At 36.3% G+C, this 19,933-nt stretch overlaps 2 protein-coding genes across 2 annotated transcripts; both read right to left on the bottom strand.

Annotated features, from left to right (window-relative positions):
* Positions 1–61: 61 nt before the first annotated feature.
* LOC141902199 (uncharacterized) lies at positions 62–6,857 on the bottom strand. Its single transcript, XM_074789839.1, has 13 exons — positions 6,836–6,857; positions 6,160–6,459; positions 5,592–5,867; positions 4,488–4,687; positions 3,921–4,125; positions 3,414–3,686; positions 2,745–3,050; positions 2,057–2,338; positions 1,672–1,831; positions 1,399–1,427; positions 1,193–1,243; positions 1,081–1,125; positions 62–705 (listed from the first exon to the last, which is right to left on the bottom strand). Exons 1-13 carry the CDS (start codon positions 6,855–6,857, stop codon positions 659–661), a joined length of 2,196 nt encoding a protein of 731 aa, XP_074645940.1. The 3' UTR covers positions 62–658.
* A 2,140-nt stretch (positions 6,858–8,997) lies between these two features.
* On the bottom strand, positions 8,998–19,259 carry LOC141901592 (nephrin-like). Its single transcript, XM_074788930.1, has 15 exons — positions 18,967–19,259; positions 18,536–18,838; positions 18,028–18,306; positions 17,599–17,901; positions 15,372–15,647; positions 14,939–15,241; positions 14,533–14,859; positions 13,657–13,929; positions 13,135–13,440; positions 12,180–12,464; positions 11,365–11,524; positions 10,933–10,955; positions 10,680–10,721; positions 10,553–10,597; positions 8,998–10,317 (listed from the first exon to the last, which is right to left on the bottom strand). Exons 1-15 carry the CDS (start codon positions 18,998–19,000, stop codon positions 10,274–10,276), a joined length of 3,003 nt encoding a protein of 1,000 aa, XP_074645031.1. The 5' UTR covers positions 19,001–19,259; the 3' UTR covers positions 8,998–10,273.
* Between the last annotated feature and the right edge of the window lie 674 nt (positions 19,260–19,933).

Here is a 19,933-nt window from a genome sequence, read left to right as displayed (position 1 = left end):
TTCTTTTATTGATATATTTCTTTTATTCATAATATAACACTCAGTTTTATACATAATTAGATAGATATATAAATATGTTATAAAAGTTATAATTCAATTCATTCAATTCAATTCATACAAACAATAGATGATTAACAGAAAAGATTTCTTAATTCGCTATCACCAATACATCGCTGCGTCTATGCAACTTATAAACAAGCTGAATTATTAGACGAGAAGATAGACAATATCCGTGTATGATGATAACGAGAGAAATCCCACAATAACGAAGCGAAGATTGAAAAATTCTATATCAGAGTGATTTTATTTGAGGAGCGACGTTTCGGCTAACAACTGTTAGCCATCATCGGGCGTACTGGTGTTAGCCAGTACAGTTGTTATAGCCGTAATGTCGCTAACTCTGATATAGAATTTTTCAATCTTCGCTTCGTTATTGTGGGATTTCTCTCGTTAAGCTGAATTATATGAATCATTTGTGCACAAGTTAACTAACAAGCAGACATCCCGATAACTTTCGTAAATGTTTCAAGAAGCTTCCTTCTCGAGATTCGATCCTCAATGCATCGAACAAAACCAACTGTTATAAGATTTGCTTACTGCGACAAAGGAGCTCGATGTATTGTTGGTCAGTGCATATCGTCCTATGATTGAACGTCTGCTAGTTCTTGATTTCTTCGTAACAGTTTGGATCGATTTCAAGCTCCGCTTTAAATGAAGAAAAGATATTTCTTGGAATAAATGAACCAATGAATGCAGGTTTCGCAATCAGGTTCCAGGTCATCAGTAAAGGAATTGCTATTTTCTTGACAACGATGAGATTAAGGGACTAAGAACATTTTGAAACCAGATGCGGTGAGTTTCAGCACGCTTTCATAAAAACGTATACACAAGGATATCAGGGGAAGTGATTAAAAACCACTATATCAAATTTGAGAACGAAAAATAATCATAAGATCAAAGATTCACAAAAAAGAATACATTTTTTGATTCCCTCGAGGGCCCTCGAAAACCATACGTAAAATACCTAAACCAACTGTTACGATCGCAGGAGGGAACAAATTTTGGGAGTACCGTACTTACCGCCAAAAGCCACATTCATATACGGAGTTGCCGCAGCGTATGGCCCTGAAATATACAACAGGTATTAAAGGTACACATGACAGATATGATATTAGTTTCAAATGCTACGTACGTGAATGTGTGTCATTGGTTTCAATTTCATTTTCATTGCTGTTAGAATAAACTGTAATGATACAAACAAAATCCGTTCAGGAATGTTAACAATATTATCAATGATATTCGTCGATCACATTGTACGAAATATTCAACACTAAAAAGCCCGAAAAACATGCACAAATAAAAGCACTGTATCATATCTGTTCTATCTATAAAATCTACCTGTGGTTGAATCGTTAGCTTTAGTTTTCCTGAAATAAAAAAGTGATCAATTTTCTTTAAAATGATTTTGTGGATTAGAAGATTGAGATCTATATTATTCATAGTTGTTTTGTAACCGAGAGATCTAAAATAGTATTAATAATCATCGGCGAACTCTTATCAGGAAGATTCTTTTTCTAAATCAACCCACCAGGTGGTGGTATTGTTCGAAACGCTGTCGCAACCAGAAGGTGAGATAAAATAGGAGCAACAAATGTAAAAAGAACTAATTACATTCCACTTGATTTGTCCAGGAAGACGAGACCTCCGTTTCTGATCAGCCTTATCAAAAGGACAACCAATAAGATCACCATCAGAGTACACGCTATGCTACCAAGAACAACACCAGCAATAATCGCTGGGATTAAAGATGTCTCGCTTGTCTTGTCATCATCTAAAAAATGGCGTACAATTTTGTACGTATTGTTTGAGACAAGGTATAGGTTCATTGAATTCTTTTAACTAAAAATAGTTGATGGTACATTCATTCTAGAATCAAGAATATATTGATCATGTATAATTTCTCGAATGATTTCTTGAATTGCCAACCGCCGTAAATGTACATCAGGAAGATCAAAAGGCACATAAAGACGTCCCACCGCGTACAAGTACGCTTTACCTTCATGTATTTGGATCTGCTGGCTCACAATGACGTCGCCGCCCTCAGTTACAATCAGCTCGTAACTGTATGCTTGATCGGGGTCGATAGTAACCATGATATTTATTGGGACATCGGTACTTTCCATCGGTTTGGTAGATCGACATTGCTTCGTATTTTCGATACAGTATTCCACGTAGAAGCTGTATTTCGAGGGAAAAGGCAATGATTTTATCTGGACAAGATTTCCTTCTCTTTTAATAGTAGCTCGCTTCAATACAAAGTTTACAGCGTTCGGAATAGCTGAAATATATATAATCGTTATTCGAAATATGCTTACACTTTTTAAGAAGTGCTTTGGCTGGGTTAAAATGCGATTTCTTATTGGATTTAAACGTATCATTATATGTGCGTATACTTTAATCCATGAAACCATCACAAACCCCACTAGCACAAATAGTCGTGTTATTATTCTCACGACCCACTTGCCTACGACTGTTTCTCTTTTTTGAGCTTCCACTCTCCAAGACTTAATGTAAAATTGGGGAAGTTTTTGCATCATTCTTGAATGAAATACATCCTCTCATTTTTTTCGAGAAAGTTCTTGAAGGAATGAGCCAATGCAATGTTGGGAGGGTGGATAAATAGGACAGGCATGTTTTTTAATGTACAATTTAATGTAGTTATAATATGCCTTCTAATATCTTACCATTTGTTTTAGTTGTTACTATATTAGAAAACGGACTCGTATTATCAGTAGGATTTAAGTTGACACTTTTCACTTTGAACTGATAATCAGTTGCTGGTTTTAGTCCGGTTATTTTTGTTTGCGCCAGTTTTCTATAACCGGGGTCGGGTATTCCAGCCGTATCGACAATTTGTGTGGAATCCGATGCCATGTAACTGACGGTGAACGTTTGTTCGGAGCCACCCGCAAATTCAGACACCCAACTCAGAGTCACGGATACAGCTGTTTTTGCAATAACTGCCAGATATGACGGGGTTTGAGGAGGCCCTGGAATAGAGATAAACAAGAAGATGAAAGTTCAATAAGGTTGATTGGGTTCAGTTTTGAATTTGTGGTAGAGAATCGACTGCACTATAGTTGGGTGAAACAAACTTTCTTGACTATCAATCTGGAGCCTCGACGCATTTCAGAAATCACATATCAGCCATTTTTAATTGAAATTGTAACAAAAAGGAAATTCAAACATTTGCAATTAGATTCATAATCCCCATAGTTTCGAACTAGTATCATCACCAAAACCACGATCAATGGTTGATACGTGACTGATATGTAGAGCGTGGTTCGTGGCTGCAGATTTTAAAGACGCCAAGTTTTCTCGAAATGAAAACTCGAGCCTGCTGCAGTACTTACCAGTCTCTATGAGTTTCAAATCAATAATTATGCTACCGACTGAATTATTGAGACTACACGAATAAGATTCATAATCAGACGTTCGGACCGATATAATAATGACGTGCCATTGCGTTAAACCAGTTTTTATCGGGACAGTTCCATCATCTGTTAGATTTCGATTGCAGGTCAAAGTTGTTGCCGATGGATTCGCATCGTAGTTTATGGTGAATTTAGCTACATCTCCCTTATTAGCGGCAATGGGGTTGACTTGTCCGATGAGAATTGGCGCATCTATACGAAATGGAACAAATACTTTTCTGATGGTGTTTCTTTGTTGCGTAGAGAAAGCATTCTTATGTTCAGATAATCAGATTTCACAATTTCTTTGTTTTCTTTCTTTCACTATTAGCACTTTTTCGATAGATTATCTCTATCTGATCATTAAAATCGTAAAATTGTCTCATATATAATCCAATACAATTTAGTTTTTTTTTTCACTATAAGCACTTGAACATCAACACTCACATTGAACATCGACGGTAGCGATGTTACTGATGGTAACACCTCCTATATTTGTCGCTCTACATCTGTATTGTCCCGAGTCGGATCTAGATGAATTATCTATTACATAGTTCGCATTTCTAGATGTGATAGGTTTCCAGACGCCCGGTGCTGTTGAGAATTGCCAGTTGTAGATGTAACTATCAGGTTTCCACCAGTTGCTGCGCACCTAAACCGAATTGAAGTGCCTTTTACAATTACAGACTTTACTGGAGTCAGCCAAACAGAATCAGCAGCATCTGTAAAATAAGAAACTGTTTTTTTTTTCAATTCGCTCTTTTACTTAGAATCTAGTATATAAAATTGCTTTTATGTATCTCGGAAATGCAATTTTAAATATCCCTTCTGTTGTTGAAGGCGTTTTGAATTGAAATTAAATCACGTTACTTTTCCTCACATACACAGTATGGGTAATTTTGTAGATTCGCCTCTTTTTTACTATCAGTATAACTTACAGTTTACGGTCAATTTAACTTGATTAGAAATCATTGGTGTTGGTATACCAGCCCCAGTAACTGTACATCGGTATACTGCCTGGTTATCTGTTTTAGTGACGGATGTTGAATATGTAAGAGGACTTCCTCCTTGTTTTACAGCGCTGCCCCCTGGTGTTCTAGTTATGGCGAGGTTCGGTGCCGGGTTACCCCCTATAGCTGAGCATGTTAAGACAACAGTAGTGGATTCCTGAACTGGGGACGTCGGTCCTTGCAATGTAATACTACTTGGTGGGTCTAAAATGAAGGACAATAAAGATTCCATCCAATTTAATTTCAGAATTTACTCAAAAAACATACCAACGTTAACAAGATTTCATTAAGCTTCTACGGAGATTTAAAATCAAAGAAAATTAAATCTAAAGCATGGGTTATTTCCGGGGATAAATTCATTGCATGCAATTTTTGCATGTTATTCGATCACAGAACCTATCGCAGTCGTATCAGGCAAACACACATTTAAATGACCCCAGTGAAGTTCATTACTTGTTCCTTATTCCTTATTCCGTAACTTACGTATTGAGAATTCATCTCCCAATAAGGAACAAGTAACTTGTTACTTGTTCCTTATTCAGAGTTTCGTCTTTACCGGTTCAATTTTCGTTACTTATTGAGAATTCATCTCCCAATAAGGAACAAGTAACATGTTACTTGTTCCTCATTGGGAGATGAATTCTCAATAAGTAACAAGAAAATCTGAATAAGGAACAAGGAACAAGTAAAAAGTTACTTGTTCCTTATTGGGAGATGAATTCTGAATAAGTAACGATATAAGGAATAATGAACAAGTAATGAACTTCACTGGGGTCATTTAAATTCATATTTTGAGGAAGTCTCACGATAATATCATTCTCGCTGTGCACGATACGGGATCACCCCCTTATTTCTACGTCAGAGAAACATCTTTTGACAAGGATAGAATTCGGAACTTGAACATATTCATCCTGCCCTTTGAGATCATGCACTATATATTACGTACTGCTAGAACGCATGTGCTTTCATCAGCATGCAACGATTTTGTACAACTATCTATTCACACAAGTTAAACAAGCGCGATTGTTTTAAATTAGCTTTCAATGTGAATGAATAAGATTAAAGATATGAGTAAAAATACGCGTGTTCATGTTAAGAAAATACTTACATAGCACATTAATAGTAATACTACCAGTAACCGTTCCTGCTATATTCGATACGTTACATGTATAAACACCTGAATCAGTTTTACTGATTCGTGTAAAACTGAGTTTATTATTAGACTGTGCTGATAGATTGACACCACTCCATCTATACGTCAGTCCCGTAGCTCCAGACTGTGAACCGTCGCATGCGATTGTTAATGGTGAATTCTCCTGTACTGCGACGATGTTGTTGATGGCGGTGTTTGGTTGAGATGTTAGAACTGGTCCACTCGGGGGCACTGTAAATGTAAAACCACACAAAACCGAGGGATTGGATGACCTTCTGATTTGCATCCGTCTGATTGCCACAATGATCATATCCGGACGATGACACTTTTTATCTTATCAATGGATAAAACTAGTAGTTAAATCATGCGTGAAGTTTTCTTATACTTCATGATTGAAGATAATTCAGATCAAGTGTTGAGTACAAGTTACTAATGAGATAAGAGATATTATTCTATTGAACGCCATTCTCACCTAATATTGTAATTAATGTTTTACTATTTGGGAAAGAGTTCATGTAGTTACATGCCCATACTCCAGTATCAGTCATCTGTACATTAGTGATACGAAAACCATAACGTCCAGCTGTGACGTCACATTGTGCAGTGTACCAGGGTTCAGTGATAGTTCCACGAGGACATTTTGTCTTATCAAACGCAAACTGTCCTGAAGGGCCACCCAATTCTATTCTGAGTCCACAGAAATCTTTACTGGGTGGTGAAACCTGACATTGTACGACAGTGGTGCCACCTAGTTTTACAACTGCTGGTGTTGCAACTGTCGTGATTGTCGTATCCGCTGCGTGTATACAGTTCTGCTGCTGTCCTAGAAATATTCAATTACAAAAAAAATACATAGAATTCGTAACAAGAAATAACGCCATGTACTAAAACACGATCAGTGATATGCCATAGGGTAATGATTCAGGTAACTATTAACAGCAAAGTAAACATTAAATCAAAGTGTTGAACTCAATAGATAATACCTATATTTCGTTAATTAGAATAATTAGCTTGTCATACCAGAGTTAACTTATTGATTGTTAACTAAGATCGTCTCAATATCGCCATGCATCATTTATCATGGTTATCGGCTCAATCAATTGGGCGTTAGGTCACACTCTTCACGTTTGAATATACATGTACGTACGAACCTGGCGGTATTTACTATTGTTTCTGTAATTGTATCAATGTTCACTTACCATTTATTCCTCCACATCTCATTAGATATAACACCACAGTCACGACCAAATACTTCAACAAAGAAAAATACAAAAATATTGTTTTGAAACCAAACAACAGCTGTTATACATCTCGCAAGACACTGAGAATTATTGCTTCTTACTACAAGATGTATTTCTCTACAGGGCCGTGCCGAACTTTAATTTCAAGGGACAGTTCTATTTCAAAAAGGGTGTTTTCACACTGTTGTGTCAATAAGGTCCGATATAGGGTCATACCCTATATCGGACCTATATATATATATATATATATATATATATATATATATATATATATATATATATATATATATATATATATATATATATATATATATATATATATATATATATATATATATATATATATATATATATATATATATATATATATATATAAATAAACCCTTGGTGGGTCTAAAATGAAGGACAATAAAGATTGCCTCCAATTTAATTTCAAAATTTACTCAAAAATCATACCAATGTTAACCAGATTTCATCAAGCTTCTACGGAGATTTAAAATCAAAGAAAATGGAATCTAAAGCACGGGTTATTTCCGAGGATGAATTCACTAAATAAATTCCTAGTAAATTTCTAGCTGTTCAACTGCTGCGATGTTTGCAAGTCGGATACACCTGATCACTATAGTGACGTAATGTAGTCTAGAGCCTGGTGATATCGAATTATAAGACAGACAAACGTCCCTCTAACACCCAAGATATATTTCGAATTACTTTTCATTTTACAAAAACGTGTTAAAATGTCTTGAGCCACATTTTTCTTGACATTGACTTTTTAAAGGGCACTTTAAAATCGTTCGGGGTTTCGTTCGCTATCGCCAAAAGACACCCGCCCCTCGGCATGGGCCTGCTTAAGAAATTAATTAACAAGTAAAAGCGAAATTCAATGTAGATAATATTCTAAACAAATAATGATTTGTCGATATGAAATGAAGTTTTGGATAAAATGCGAATTAATGGACTTAAACTTAGTTTCTATACATGTTGTTATTAGACACAGGACTCCTTTAATCGGAATAACACACTTGATGAATGTTGTTTGTCAACGGTATCGATCATCAATAGTTTCCAGTCATTAGTCAGATTTTGGACAATGGAAAGCTCCACTTAGGCCGCTCTACTTAGGCATCCTAGACGCGGAATCCATCAGATCCTATCCGTTAAAAATTACAAAACCAAATTTCAAATTCGGACTACGTCCAACATGCGCGTTATTTATTGCAAAGCAAAGTGATCAATGTTAGTTCTTTCTTACGTTTTTTAACACTTGGGCTACAACTAATTCAAAATGGCGGCAAACGTTTGAAAATGAATGTGTTTTTTTACCTTTATAGATAGAAAAAAAATGTAGAGGCAAAAATAAAGACGGTGGTCTGATTCTCAACTCACCAGAAACATGGAGATTGCTAAAGAAAACTCATAAATCAAGCAAGCACAGTTTTCACTCAGCGACTTCAAGATTTCGTCACATAGATATGTACATATATTAAAAAAGAGTGACTTCAAAGTATTATGCAAGTTACACTAAAGCGATTGGTATTTATAGCAATAGAGAATTCCGGAACTTGAAAGCATGTTTTGATTCGTGCCTGGGAATTGGATTGACAAAATAGGAATTATCGAGGCTATAAATCAAAAATGAATGTTTGAACAAATACACATTGGCATCTATATCTGCTGCCACCATTTATCCGGAACGTCGCATAAGTAAATAACCTCACCTGATATATTTTAGTCAAACACAACCGCTGTCACTACCATTTGACACTTTATTGCCATTCGTTTAATTTGCGATCCCGATCCTCGCCATACTTTTATCCACAGCTCCACCGGAGGCATTTTTGTTGTAAACAGAGGCATTTTCAATGTGGGGACATAATACGTATGATTCCCATGCAAATTAGGACAATAAAATGCCTGAATGCGAATAAAACACCAAAACGAAAGCAAAGACGTCGAATTTTCTCTAGAAATCTGTGTCGACGCACGAAAATGAGGTATTTTCCGAAAAAAGTGGACGTTTTTCGTCGTTTAAGCGGAGGCGCCAAAATGAATGACATGAAGACAACGCATTGGTTTTCTTTTCTAGACAATATATATTCTACAAAGTATAACATCCATAAAGAAAATGATTAGAAAAAAATACAATTTGGTATAAATTGCGTGGCGATTGCTTTTAATTAACTCATCCATTTGCTAAAATGATTATAATCATCCCAATTTCCGCTTAGATATGCGACTAACATGGGTTATATAGCAATGCGATATCAACAGTATAAAGAGATACAAGCAAAAAACATGATTCAATTCGTTGAAAAAAATAAATAGATGATTTACAGAAAAAAAACCTGTCAATTCAGAATAACAAATAACGTAAATTCCCTTTCTTTTCTCTTAAACATTTAAGCTTCAATCAAATGTTCACTTCTTATTTGTCAAATCATGGTTAGTTGAATGTCAAATTCTAAAAATAAGATACATCCCTCTTAATTTTACGTTTAACGAAAAATCCCCGTATTTCCTGAGGCTAAACAGAAATCATACCTTGATTCTCTTAATCGGCCGGGTCATTTTGTAAAATGCAATTAAATTCGTTATCAGCGCATTTATAGCTAAAATTGATCATGATTTAAAAAAGTAATTTACAGGGCAAATAGGCGGCCGGCCGGGTCAACTTTGAAGTTAAGCAGAGCGGAGAAACAAGGTATCAATTTCTGGCCTCATATTTTCTTTCTTTTTCTAACAGCTGTTTCCATTTGTACACGCTACTATTGCCCCAAAGCCAATTTTCATCTAATATGCTTACATTATCTATGGGACTATGTTTACGCAGAGTATTAAGTTATATCATATAATATACGGTTGATTTGTCAAATATTGTAAGAATTACATGAATTGAAATAAAATCACATTGATCATGATATCATAAAAAAAGAAGCGGCTGAAAAAATTGATCAAATCATTTACTTGTACGCATTACATATAGATAGTAGTAAACTACATCTTAAATAATACTTGTTAAAGTTAGCACGATAATAAACGAGGACACAATCGTCAGATATTTTCACGGATTTCGCTCGCAATTTGAAAAAAAAAAATTGAACTTCACTCGCAGGAATTCGAACTTCGTTGCATCAACGAACCATCGGAATCGGCATCACCAACAAGACCTATTCCTCGTTGCACCGGGTCTAGTTTAGCTTGTTAATTAACTTTTCGTAGTCGTTTTGTAATATATTCGATGGGATTCTGGAGACAAGACAAACTCCTTCAGCAGTTAACTTGGCGGAGCAAACTGGAATCCATTCCCAGCATACAAAGGTCATGTATTGTCGGTGAAAGCACGTGCTGTATCTGCCCCAATAAGAAGTTCCGGCTGGTCATTAGTATTCTGTTTTGCTAGTTCCTGACTTCTTCATATGGATTCGGATCATCTATTGACTCTGCTTACAATGAAGGAAAAGAAATGAACACAGATGATAAAAATTATTCTTATCCCGAAAAGATATGGCGGCCACGGAGCTAAGGTAGGAAATATAGTTGAAACAAATGTCGATAACATCTAAGCCTTATGTAATGAAGTCTCTTAGTATTCCGTTTCGAATGTTGTCATTCACTTATGTATGAGTCATTCACGTATGTATGAGTAAATTGATAAAATAATAACAATTGACTTACCGCTAAAAGCCACATTCACGTACGGCGTTGCCGCGGCGTAAGAGTCTGAAAGACGAATTATCTTAATGGTAAATCAATTTCACTGGGAGATGGGAAGGTATGAGTAAAATGCATCGAATATACATACGCGAGTCTGTGTCACGGCGGGCTTCATTACTGTTAGAATAAACTGAAATGATACAAAATCATTTCAGCAATAATGATATAATCAATAAGATAAAACATATATTAGATTGTAATCTGCTTTTTTAATAGTGTATTTTCAAAATGGATAACATCTTTACCAACCCTGTTATTCTACTGATAATTATAATTTTGATTATGATTTATTTTTCCTTGAATTATATATAACTCTAGTTCTACTTTAAGCTATCATTTACCAACTGTCGATTCTCCAGTCTCTCTGAAATGAAAGGATTTCAAAGCATTAGTGACATATCAATTCCAACTTCCGAAAATAAACTTGTAACTTTCGCCGATGCCGGGATGTTCGGTTCAAGGAGATTATGGGATTCGAATCTCGTCGTGGTGTGACATGTACCGCTAGTTTCGAGTCTATTCATGACATCCTGGTTTTTTAAGTATCTTGAATTTGGCGTTTTATTTAATTAAGAAAATCAAATTATTTTCAAAATCTATAAGTTCGTCAATGGATTTAATGACATTTATTTTTAAAACTGCATCGCTTTTGATGTTTTGTACAAATTCTAAAGCATTGGGTGGCATTGCCATTCTACCTAGATCATTCAAAAAGATGGCATATTGTACGGGTAGGACACACACAGTTAGGAAATAGCTTAAAAACAACTCACGGTTCTCTTGATTTGTTAATGAAGGAGCAACCTCTATTTCTGAGTAGATTTATTTGAAGTACGATCATTAAGATTAACACCAGAGAAAACGCAATGCTACCAAGAATAACACCAGCAATCATCAGCGGAACTAACGAAGCGACAGTCCACTTGCCATCATCTGTAAAGATGATGTACCGAAGTATTAAGAACATTTGAATAATGCTGACAAGCTAAAGTAATTGATTAACTGAAACATTGCGCATAAACAAAATAACTACCAGCATCTGACTAAGGTGGCTGATATCACAAATTGTGCAATTTCTTTTTTTTTTATAGACGCCTAAAAGTCGTTTTATGGCGTGCAATAAAACAAAATTTACCATGTTAAAACGAAAATTACCGCGTTAAAACGAGAAAAAGTCACTTCATTGCGCGATAAAACGAACTTTTTCGTTTTATTGCCACGTTAAAACGAAAAATAGCGCGATAAAACGAAAATTACCGCGTTAAAACGAGAAAAAGTCGTTTTTTCGCGCGATAAAACGACTTTTTCTTGTTTTATCGCGGTAATTTCTCGTTTTAACGTGGTAATTTTCGTTTTATTGCGCAATGAAACGACTTTTAAGCGTCTGCAAAAAAAAAATTTGTAACGTTTGTGATTTCTTTATTACATGGCCCGAATCAGCCACCATAATCTGACACAGTGATAATTTCCATTGCTTCTCCAAATGGTAAAAAACCAGAAATTAACTGATATGGTGAATTAGGCAGAACGTAAAAAACCACCGAATATCATTAACATTAATAAAATTAATCATTAATCGCACCGGTACCTTCTTCCAATTTAACCTCATGGCTCGCAATGACGTCATTACTTTCAGTTACCATCAGTTTGTAACTGTACGCACGGGCAGAATCGATGTTAATTGTTATACTAATGAAACCATCGGTAATTTCTATCGGTTTCGTAGAATTACATCGGTTTGTATTTTCGATACAGTATTCCACGTAGACGCGGTACTTCTTTGACGGAAACGACGGTAATCTTATCAAGACAAGATTTCCATCTCGTGTTATGGTGGCTTGTTTCAATATAAGGTTCATAGCACTTGGAATTGCTGAAAATGAGAAATTTATTTCAGATTTCTTTTTCTTTCTTTAAAACATTCGTGTAAATAGAAAATGCACATGCATATATCACTGCTGTCTTATCAGGAACGCGTTTAAAGCTGCCCATCCCACTAGCCGCTAAAACTAAAAACTGAGAAATTTGATCGTCAGCCCTATATGGTATGGTTATTTTCAAATATTGAGCCCGCGATTGAGATTGACGCTAACCAGTATTAGCTTGCTGGTTTAGGCTGCGGATTGGAAGATTGTTCGAACAACTAACTTGAACCGAAATTGCGTACTTTGATTTAAAAGAAATCATGTAAATCGACCGATTCGCCGACTTTTGTGTACTTCGATTCCGATTTCGAAATTAAACACCCTGTTCGTTCTCCGTAGACGTGGTGAGTCGACAACGGATACGAAATTCAAATCAGAACAAAATCAATCCGTCAATTAAATAAATAAGAAGGAAAAGCCGTTATTTTGAAAACTAAAGGTTGAGGAAGGACTCTAGCGATCAGGATCAAGGACGTGCGTTTTCTCCAGTGACGATAATAAACAGAATTTCTTAACGAATTGAGAAATTTACATTTAAGAAATCTACCGCGCTTAAGGATAGATAGACTCATGCGTGTCTTAGAAAGCTGACCAATTGACGTTAGCTACAAATCTTACCATTTGTTCTAGTTGTAACTATATCAGTAAAAGGACTCGTATTATCACCAGGATTTGAGTTGACACTTTTCACTTTGAACTGATAATCAGTTGCTGGTTTTAATCCGGTTATTTTTGTTTGTACAAGTTTTCTATAACCTGGGTCGGGTATTTCAGCTTTGTTCACGAATTGTGTGGAATCCGAAGCCCTACTTCTGACGGTGAACGTTTGTTTGGCGGCACCCTCAAATTCAGACACCCAACTCAGCGTCACAGATACCGCAGTTTTTGCAATAACTGACAGATTTGACGGTGTTTGTGGAGTTCCTGGAATAAAAAGAAGCAAAAATATACGTATGATGATGGGCATGTGGCGTTGAATGAAGTTGATGAAGGACTAAGAGAACTTTCTTTGAAAACAGGTTTTAGGCTGCAATCGATATCCGCAGATCTCATTAGATTTCTAGGTTAGCAAATAGTGCAAGTGACCGTGAATCTCTAAAAAATGTCATATCCGAAAAAGCACATCGTAGGCCTACTTACCAGTTTCCGTCAGTTTCAGTGTTATTTCTGCGCTACCAACTGAATTATTGAGTCTACACGAATAAGATCCATAATCAGACGCCTGAACTGATTGTATGATGACATCCCACTGCGTTAAACCGGTATTTTTCATTAAACGTCTGCCATTTCTTGAATCGGGACTGCAATATAAAGTTGTCGCTCGCGGATTCGCATTGTAGTTTATCGTAAACCTAGCACTTTCTCCTATATTTGCGGCAATTGGTCCGACTTGTGAAGAAAGCTGTGGTGCATCTATTATAGAATTGAACTAAATATGTTATGTTGTGTCTAGTGTATACAAAATAGATATTTTCTTGTTGCTACAAGAGTAATTTTTATCAGCACTTTAGATATGAAAGAATGTAATAATTCAAATGAAGTTATACCAGTTGTACTAAAACTATAAGGAATTTCATTCCATTTAGTAACTAACTTGGAATAGAATTTTAGAAAATATAGATCACTTATTGAAAATGTTTTCCTGCGATGTATGTAAAGTAATAATGTCCCCAATACGCTCTCGTAAAAGGGTATATGCTGGTTGTTTACAGCGGACATCGGCAATAAGATATCACAGATAGATGAAGTAAAATTCACTTGTATATAATCATTTCAGTTTTTACTGCAATCAGTTTTTGATAATGTTTCTGTGAGAAATGATCATTCGTGGATTCGATCGATATCCAACCATTTGATATACACTAACTTCTATGTTTAACATAGTTAAAAGATAATTTTTCATTTCATTGCCTCAATAATCAGAGACCTCGGACGAAGCGGGTTCGATTACATCTCATTTCTGCACAATAGATGTTTAAAGAAAACAAATTGACTTTTACACAATTTGACACTTACACAATATAGACAATGTCGTGGATTTGGTGACACCGTTAACAGGTTGACTGTTCTGATAAGCTGTACATCTGTATTGTCTTCCATTCTTATCCTTATCAGTTGATACTACTAGATTACAAGTAGATGTCTGTCCACTGTGAGATCCGGGTTTATGATGTACTGCTGGGTTGGGTGAAATATCTGTCCACGTTGTCGTCCCAGAGCTGTACGCCCACATAATTGTAGACACCGGGTTACTGGAGTCAGTTGTACACGTCAGAGTTTTTGATGTACCTTGAACAACTGGACCGTTTGGAATTTCAGTCAATGTTATTGACTCTGGTGGAACTACAGATATGATAATAAAGCTATTTATTTATTGTTATCTAATTGACGGTCATTGAAAGAAAAAGTGCTTTTCTCTTACAGTAAACAGTAATTGTTGTATCTTTGTAAAGATTTCCAGTTTGACACCTGTATCGAGCCTGATTCATGGTTTTAGTCGCAGTAATAGATAATGTACTAGTAGCCACCAACCCGTGATTGTCTGCAGTAGTTTGACTCGTAGCTGGTTGGGAGACAAGTAATGTCCATGTTGTAGAGAAATATATGAACCACTGAATCTGTACAGCCGGGTTTGACGAGTCAGTTTTACACTCTGTATGTTGATTATTGTTTACTGATACATAATCTTTCGGTTTCTTCGCCATTGTCAGTGCTGTTGCTTGAACTAAATTTTGAATTGACATAGATAAATACAAATTCCTGAGGACGTAACGGTTGTTTGGAACCAAATAGTATTTTAATTTACTGCATGAGAATAACGAGTGATTTAGATTAAAAACAATCCGGGTACTTACAGTTGACAGTTAATATGACTTTATTTGAAATCATTGGTGTTGGTATACTAGCCCCAGTAGCTGTACATTGATATTCTGCCTGGTTATCTGTTTTAGTGACGGATGTTGAATATGTTAGAGGAGTAACTCCCTGTTTCACAGTGCTGCCCCCTGGTGTTCTAGTTATGGCCAGGTTCGGTACCGGGTTACTCCCTGTAGCTGTACACGTTAAGGAAACGGGTGCGGATTCCTGAACGGGTGACGTCGGTCCTAGTAATGTAACATTACTTGGCGGGTCTGAAATGAAGGGAAAAATTATCTCGAATTTACACACATTTATGTGAGCGGTCATATCTGCCAAAAATCAGCGTTTCGTCTATCTGTCTGTACTTTGATAAAATGAAATAGTCTATCGTCAAAATGTCTTAATGCAACGTCAGCTCGTGTAATATCGGCTTTTTGACACAAGAGGGAAAAACTGTACGGATATACTAACAACATTTTTTCTTACTACGCCATATTTCAAGGTCGTAGGCAGTACGACTGTGTATTGATAAGCTGGTTTTCGGTCTCTATTTTCGATTAGAAACTTGTCTAATAAGAGACCACAGAACCAGTGTAATCGCTTTTCCCCGATAGATTGGTTGCCTGTCGAATCAGGGCAACTTGCATTTGCAGTCCGTTTGAAAAGACAAGGCATCCAGTCTATGTTCCTGATACCGATGTACCGAATCACGCATGCGCCACACCTCAGTAGGAAGTAAACACTGCTGATATACACTGACATACGCAATGGTCCGTCCGTCGGCACTGTTTTATACGACGGCGTCCTAGAGACATTAATCTATTTTTTATTTTCACTTTTCCGGCCATAATTATTTGCGTGTTTACAAAAGCGCTGAAAAGTTCGAAATATTTATACATGTAAACGCGCAGATAAATATTGCGGCTTTCTAAACGCGCAGATAAATATTTCGTATTTTCTGCTTCTTTGTAAACGCGCAGATAAATATGACGGACTTTTCTGCGCCTTTCTAAACGCGCAGATAATTATGGCCGGAAAAGTGAAAATAAAAAATAAATTAATGTCCCTAGGACGCCGTCGTATTTTTAAGTCAGAATTGATTCATTTTCATAGCCATGATTACATCCAGATTGCATGAACTATGTAGACTCGCCCAGAGCGGGAAGGCTGTAACTGTGTACAGAATTTATTCTAACTGCGCATGTCAGTTCTTCTATCGTAACATACAATGAGGAATAGAGTCGGAACCCCGTAATCGTGCATAGATTCGCCCCTCTTAGTTGCGGAATTCGTATTTCTTAATAGGTCGTTGCGGGGATCAAATGATTAACGTGAACATTATATGCCCCGTTAGTGAGGAGGAAGGTCATAAAAAACTACTGTATTCCTATAACCTCAAAACTGTACATTCACTGAGTCCTGAGTGAAGGGCATGAATTATTTACAGCCGACATTACACGATTTGACGTAACATTTAGCTGATGTTTCAACGTAAGACTAAGTATTTATCAAAGTAAAGGCTAATCAATGAAACACTGATTCAGTAAAGTCTGGTTTTACACTCGATCTGTTGACTATTGTTTAATAATACATAATCGGCGCGTTTCTTCACTTAAGCATAATTTGTTTTCAATATTGTCTAAATCTTGGTATGTTGGACTGGAAGATAATTTGTTTCAATGAAGTGACGTTTATTGTAAATACAGCGCATTTGTTGGTTTTCCGACTCAAATGAATGTATAACCGTTAAAACACATCACAAGCGCTATTCTACACTTGCACAATACAGACAATGTCGTGGAGTTGTCGACACCATTAACGGGATGACTGTTCTGATAAGCTGTACATCTATATTGTCTTCCATTCTTATCCTTATCAGTTGATACTACTAGACTACTAGTAGATATCTGTCCACTGTGAGATCCGGGTTTATGATTTACTGCTGGGTTGGGTGAAATATTTATCCATGTTGTCGCCCCAGAGCTGTACGCCCACAAAATTGTCGACACCGGGTTACTGGAGTCAGTTGTACACGTCAGAGTTTTAGATGTTCCTTCAACAACTGGACCGTTTGGAATTTCAGTCAGTGTCATTGATTCTGGTGGAACTATAAACAAATATTTAAATTCACGCTCCTTCATTAGCCATTCAGGGAAAGGGCATTTATATGAACAACAATCTACAACACTTCATTTGATATCTGAAATAGCGTTTCATACTTACAGTGAACGGTAATTGTTGTATCTTTGTACAGATTTCCAGTTTGACATCTGTATTGAGCCTGATTCATAGATTTAGTTGCAGTAATAGATAATGCGCTAGTAGCCATAAACCCGTGATAGGCTGCACTAGTTTGACTCGTAGTTGGTTGAGAGACAAGTGCTGTCCATGTGGTGGAGGAATATATGAACCACTGAATCTGTACAGCCGGGTTTGACGAGTCAGTTTTACACTCCATCTGTTGATTATTGTTAAATAATACACGATCTGCCGGTTTCTTCACCATTGTCAGTGATGTTGCTTGAACTAGAAATAATTTGTTTCAATATTATCAAAATCCAAGGATGTTGACGAAACAAAATCATGACAAAAATAGAACCAAATTAACTTCACGAGGTTACGAGTAATTTGTAAACAATGTACAGTACTTACAGTTGACAGTTAATACGAATTTATTAGAAATCATTGGTGTTGGTATACCAGCCCCAGTAGCTGTACATTGATATTTTGCCTGGTTATCTGTTTTAGTGACGGATGTTGAATATGTTAGAGGACTAACTCCCTGTTTCACAGTGCTGCCATCAACTGGTGTTCTAGATATTAGCAGGTTCGGTACCGGGTTACCCCCTGTAGCTGTACACGTGAAGTCAACGGAAGTGGAATCCCGAACTGGTGACGTCGGTCCTTGTAATGCAACACTGCTTGGCGGATCTGAAATGGACGAGAAAAATATTTTGCTAGCGGAAAAAAATTGAAGAATTGAAGCCGAAACGTCATGATTCAAAATAGAACGAATTTCATATAAATTCTCAATTCACTCTCATTAATGAACCTCTACGTGTAGTTTAGAAACAGGTTTCATTTGGTAATTAATTCGGTGCAAAATATTTTCGAATGATCTGAAATAATATATTTTAGAACTAATGTATTTTAAACTTACAGTAAACGGTAATCGTTGTATCCTTGTAAAGATTTCCAGTTTGACATCTGTATCGAGCTTGATTTATAGATTTAGTTGCAGTAATAGATAATGCGCTAGTAGCCACAAACCCGTGATTGGCTGCACTAGTTTGACTCGTAGCTGGTTGAGAGACAAGTGGTTTCCATGTTGTAAAGGAATATGTGAACCACTGAATCTGTACAGCCGGGTTTGACGAGTCAGTTCTACACTCTATCTGTTGATTATCGTTTACTAATACATTATCTGCCGGTTTCTTCATCATCGTCAGCGTTGTTGCTTGAACTAGAAATCATTTGTTCTCGATATTGTCAAAATCCGTGTGTGTTGACGAAACAAAATTATGTCAAAAATAGAACCGCAGTTACTTCATGGGAATAACGAGTAATTTGTAAAATATCTGCAGTACTTACAGTTGACAGTTAATCTAACTTTATTTGAAATCATTGGTGTTGGTAAACCAGCCCCAGTAGCTGTACATTGATATTCTGCCTGGTTATCTGTTTTAGTGGCGGATGTTGAATATGTTAGAGGGCTTATTCCCTGTTTGACAGTGCTGCCCCCTGGTATTCTAGTAATGGCGAGGTTCGGTACCGGGTTACCCCCTGTAGCTGTACACTTTACGTTAACAGATGCAGATTCCTGAACGGGTGACGTCGGTCCTTGTAATATAAGACTACTTGGCGGATCTGAAATTAAAAGGGTCAAAAAGCGATTATCTCGATCGATGAGTTATATGTACAACAGCAACAGATTATTCTGTACAATTTCATATTAAAATTACCGGCCCAGATTCTTTTGAAATGCATTAAAAAATCATATTTATTCCAAGCATAAGCTTTTGCATGAAGCTTTTTACGGAGTTATTTCTCTCATTCAAATACATATAAAATATGAAGTATCGAGTCAAGTCCAACAATGCATTCGCATGATTTAAATTTCTCGTACGTTATTGATATTTTAATTGTTCCGGTTCGCTGGTAAACTGCCGCATATTTTTCAAAGCCGCGTCTCACCCGATTACAATCGTATCGAATAGACTTCATGTAGAGAGAAAATATGGTGAATATCGATCGATGGGAAGATTCATTTGAATGAAATATGTATATCTGTTATTATTAATGGGACATAAGGGGTCTAGAACACACCCGATTGAATAGGGTAATATATGCCTGAGAAGAGTCCGTGGTTAAAGGATAAACGCGTTTAGATTAATATTTTGTGGTAATCTGATATTTTCTTGCCTATCTCATTATTCTAGATAATTGCTTTATCCCGATGTGACAAAATGTCATTTGATAAGGATAGAAACTTTAACATAATTCAGCCTACTAAATACACTTCATAATAAAATCCGTAAAGGAGTCACGCGCATTTTCC

The sequence above is a fragment of the Tubulanus polymorphus genome, chromosome 3, assembly GCF_964204645.1.
Source record: "Tubulanus polymorphus chromosome 3, tnTubPoly1.2, whole genome shotgun sequence".
Taxonomy (NCBI): domain Eukaryota; kingdom Metazoa; phylum Nemertea; class Palaeonemertea; order Tubulaniformes; family Tubulanidae; genus Tubulanus; species Tubulanus polymorphus.
Note: the sequence above shows the minus strand (reverse complement) of the source record. Positions and strands in the feature narration are given on the sequence as shown.

Bases quoted from the DNA above. Each gene is read 5' to 3' on its own strand.
- LOC141901592 (XM_074788930.1), bottom strand. From the start codon at position 19,000: ATGATTTCAAATAAAGTTAGATTAACTGTCAACT. The intron at 18,307-18,535 runs GTAAGTTTAAAA...CGTCCATTTCAG, and splicing joins TACAACGATTACCGTTTACT to ATCCGCCAAGCAGTGTTGCA. The intron at 10,956-11,364 runs GTGAGTTGTTTT...CTTTCATTTCAG, and splicing joins ATTAACAAATCAAGAGAACC to AGAGACTGGAGAATCGACAG.
- LOC141902199 (XM_074789839.1), bottom strand. From the start codon at position 6,857: ATGAGATGTGGAGGAATAAATG. The intron at 5,868-6,159 runs GTAACTACATGA...TTACATTTACAG, and splicing joins TGATACTGGAGTATGGGCAT to TGCCCCCGAGTGGACCAGTT. The intron at 2,339-2,744 runs GTAAGATATTAG...TATATATTTCAG, and splicing joins AGTAACAACTAAAACAAATG to CTATTCCGAACGCTGTAAAC.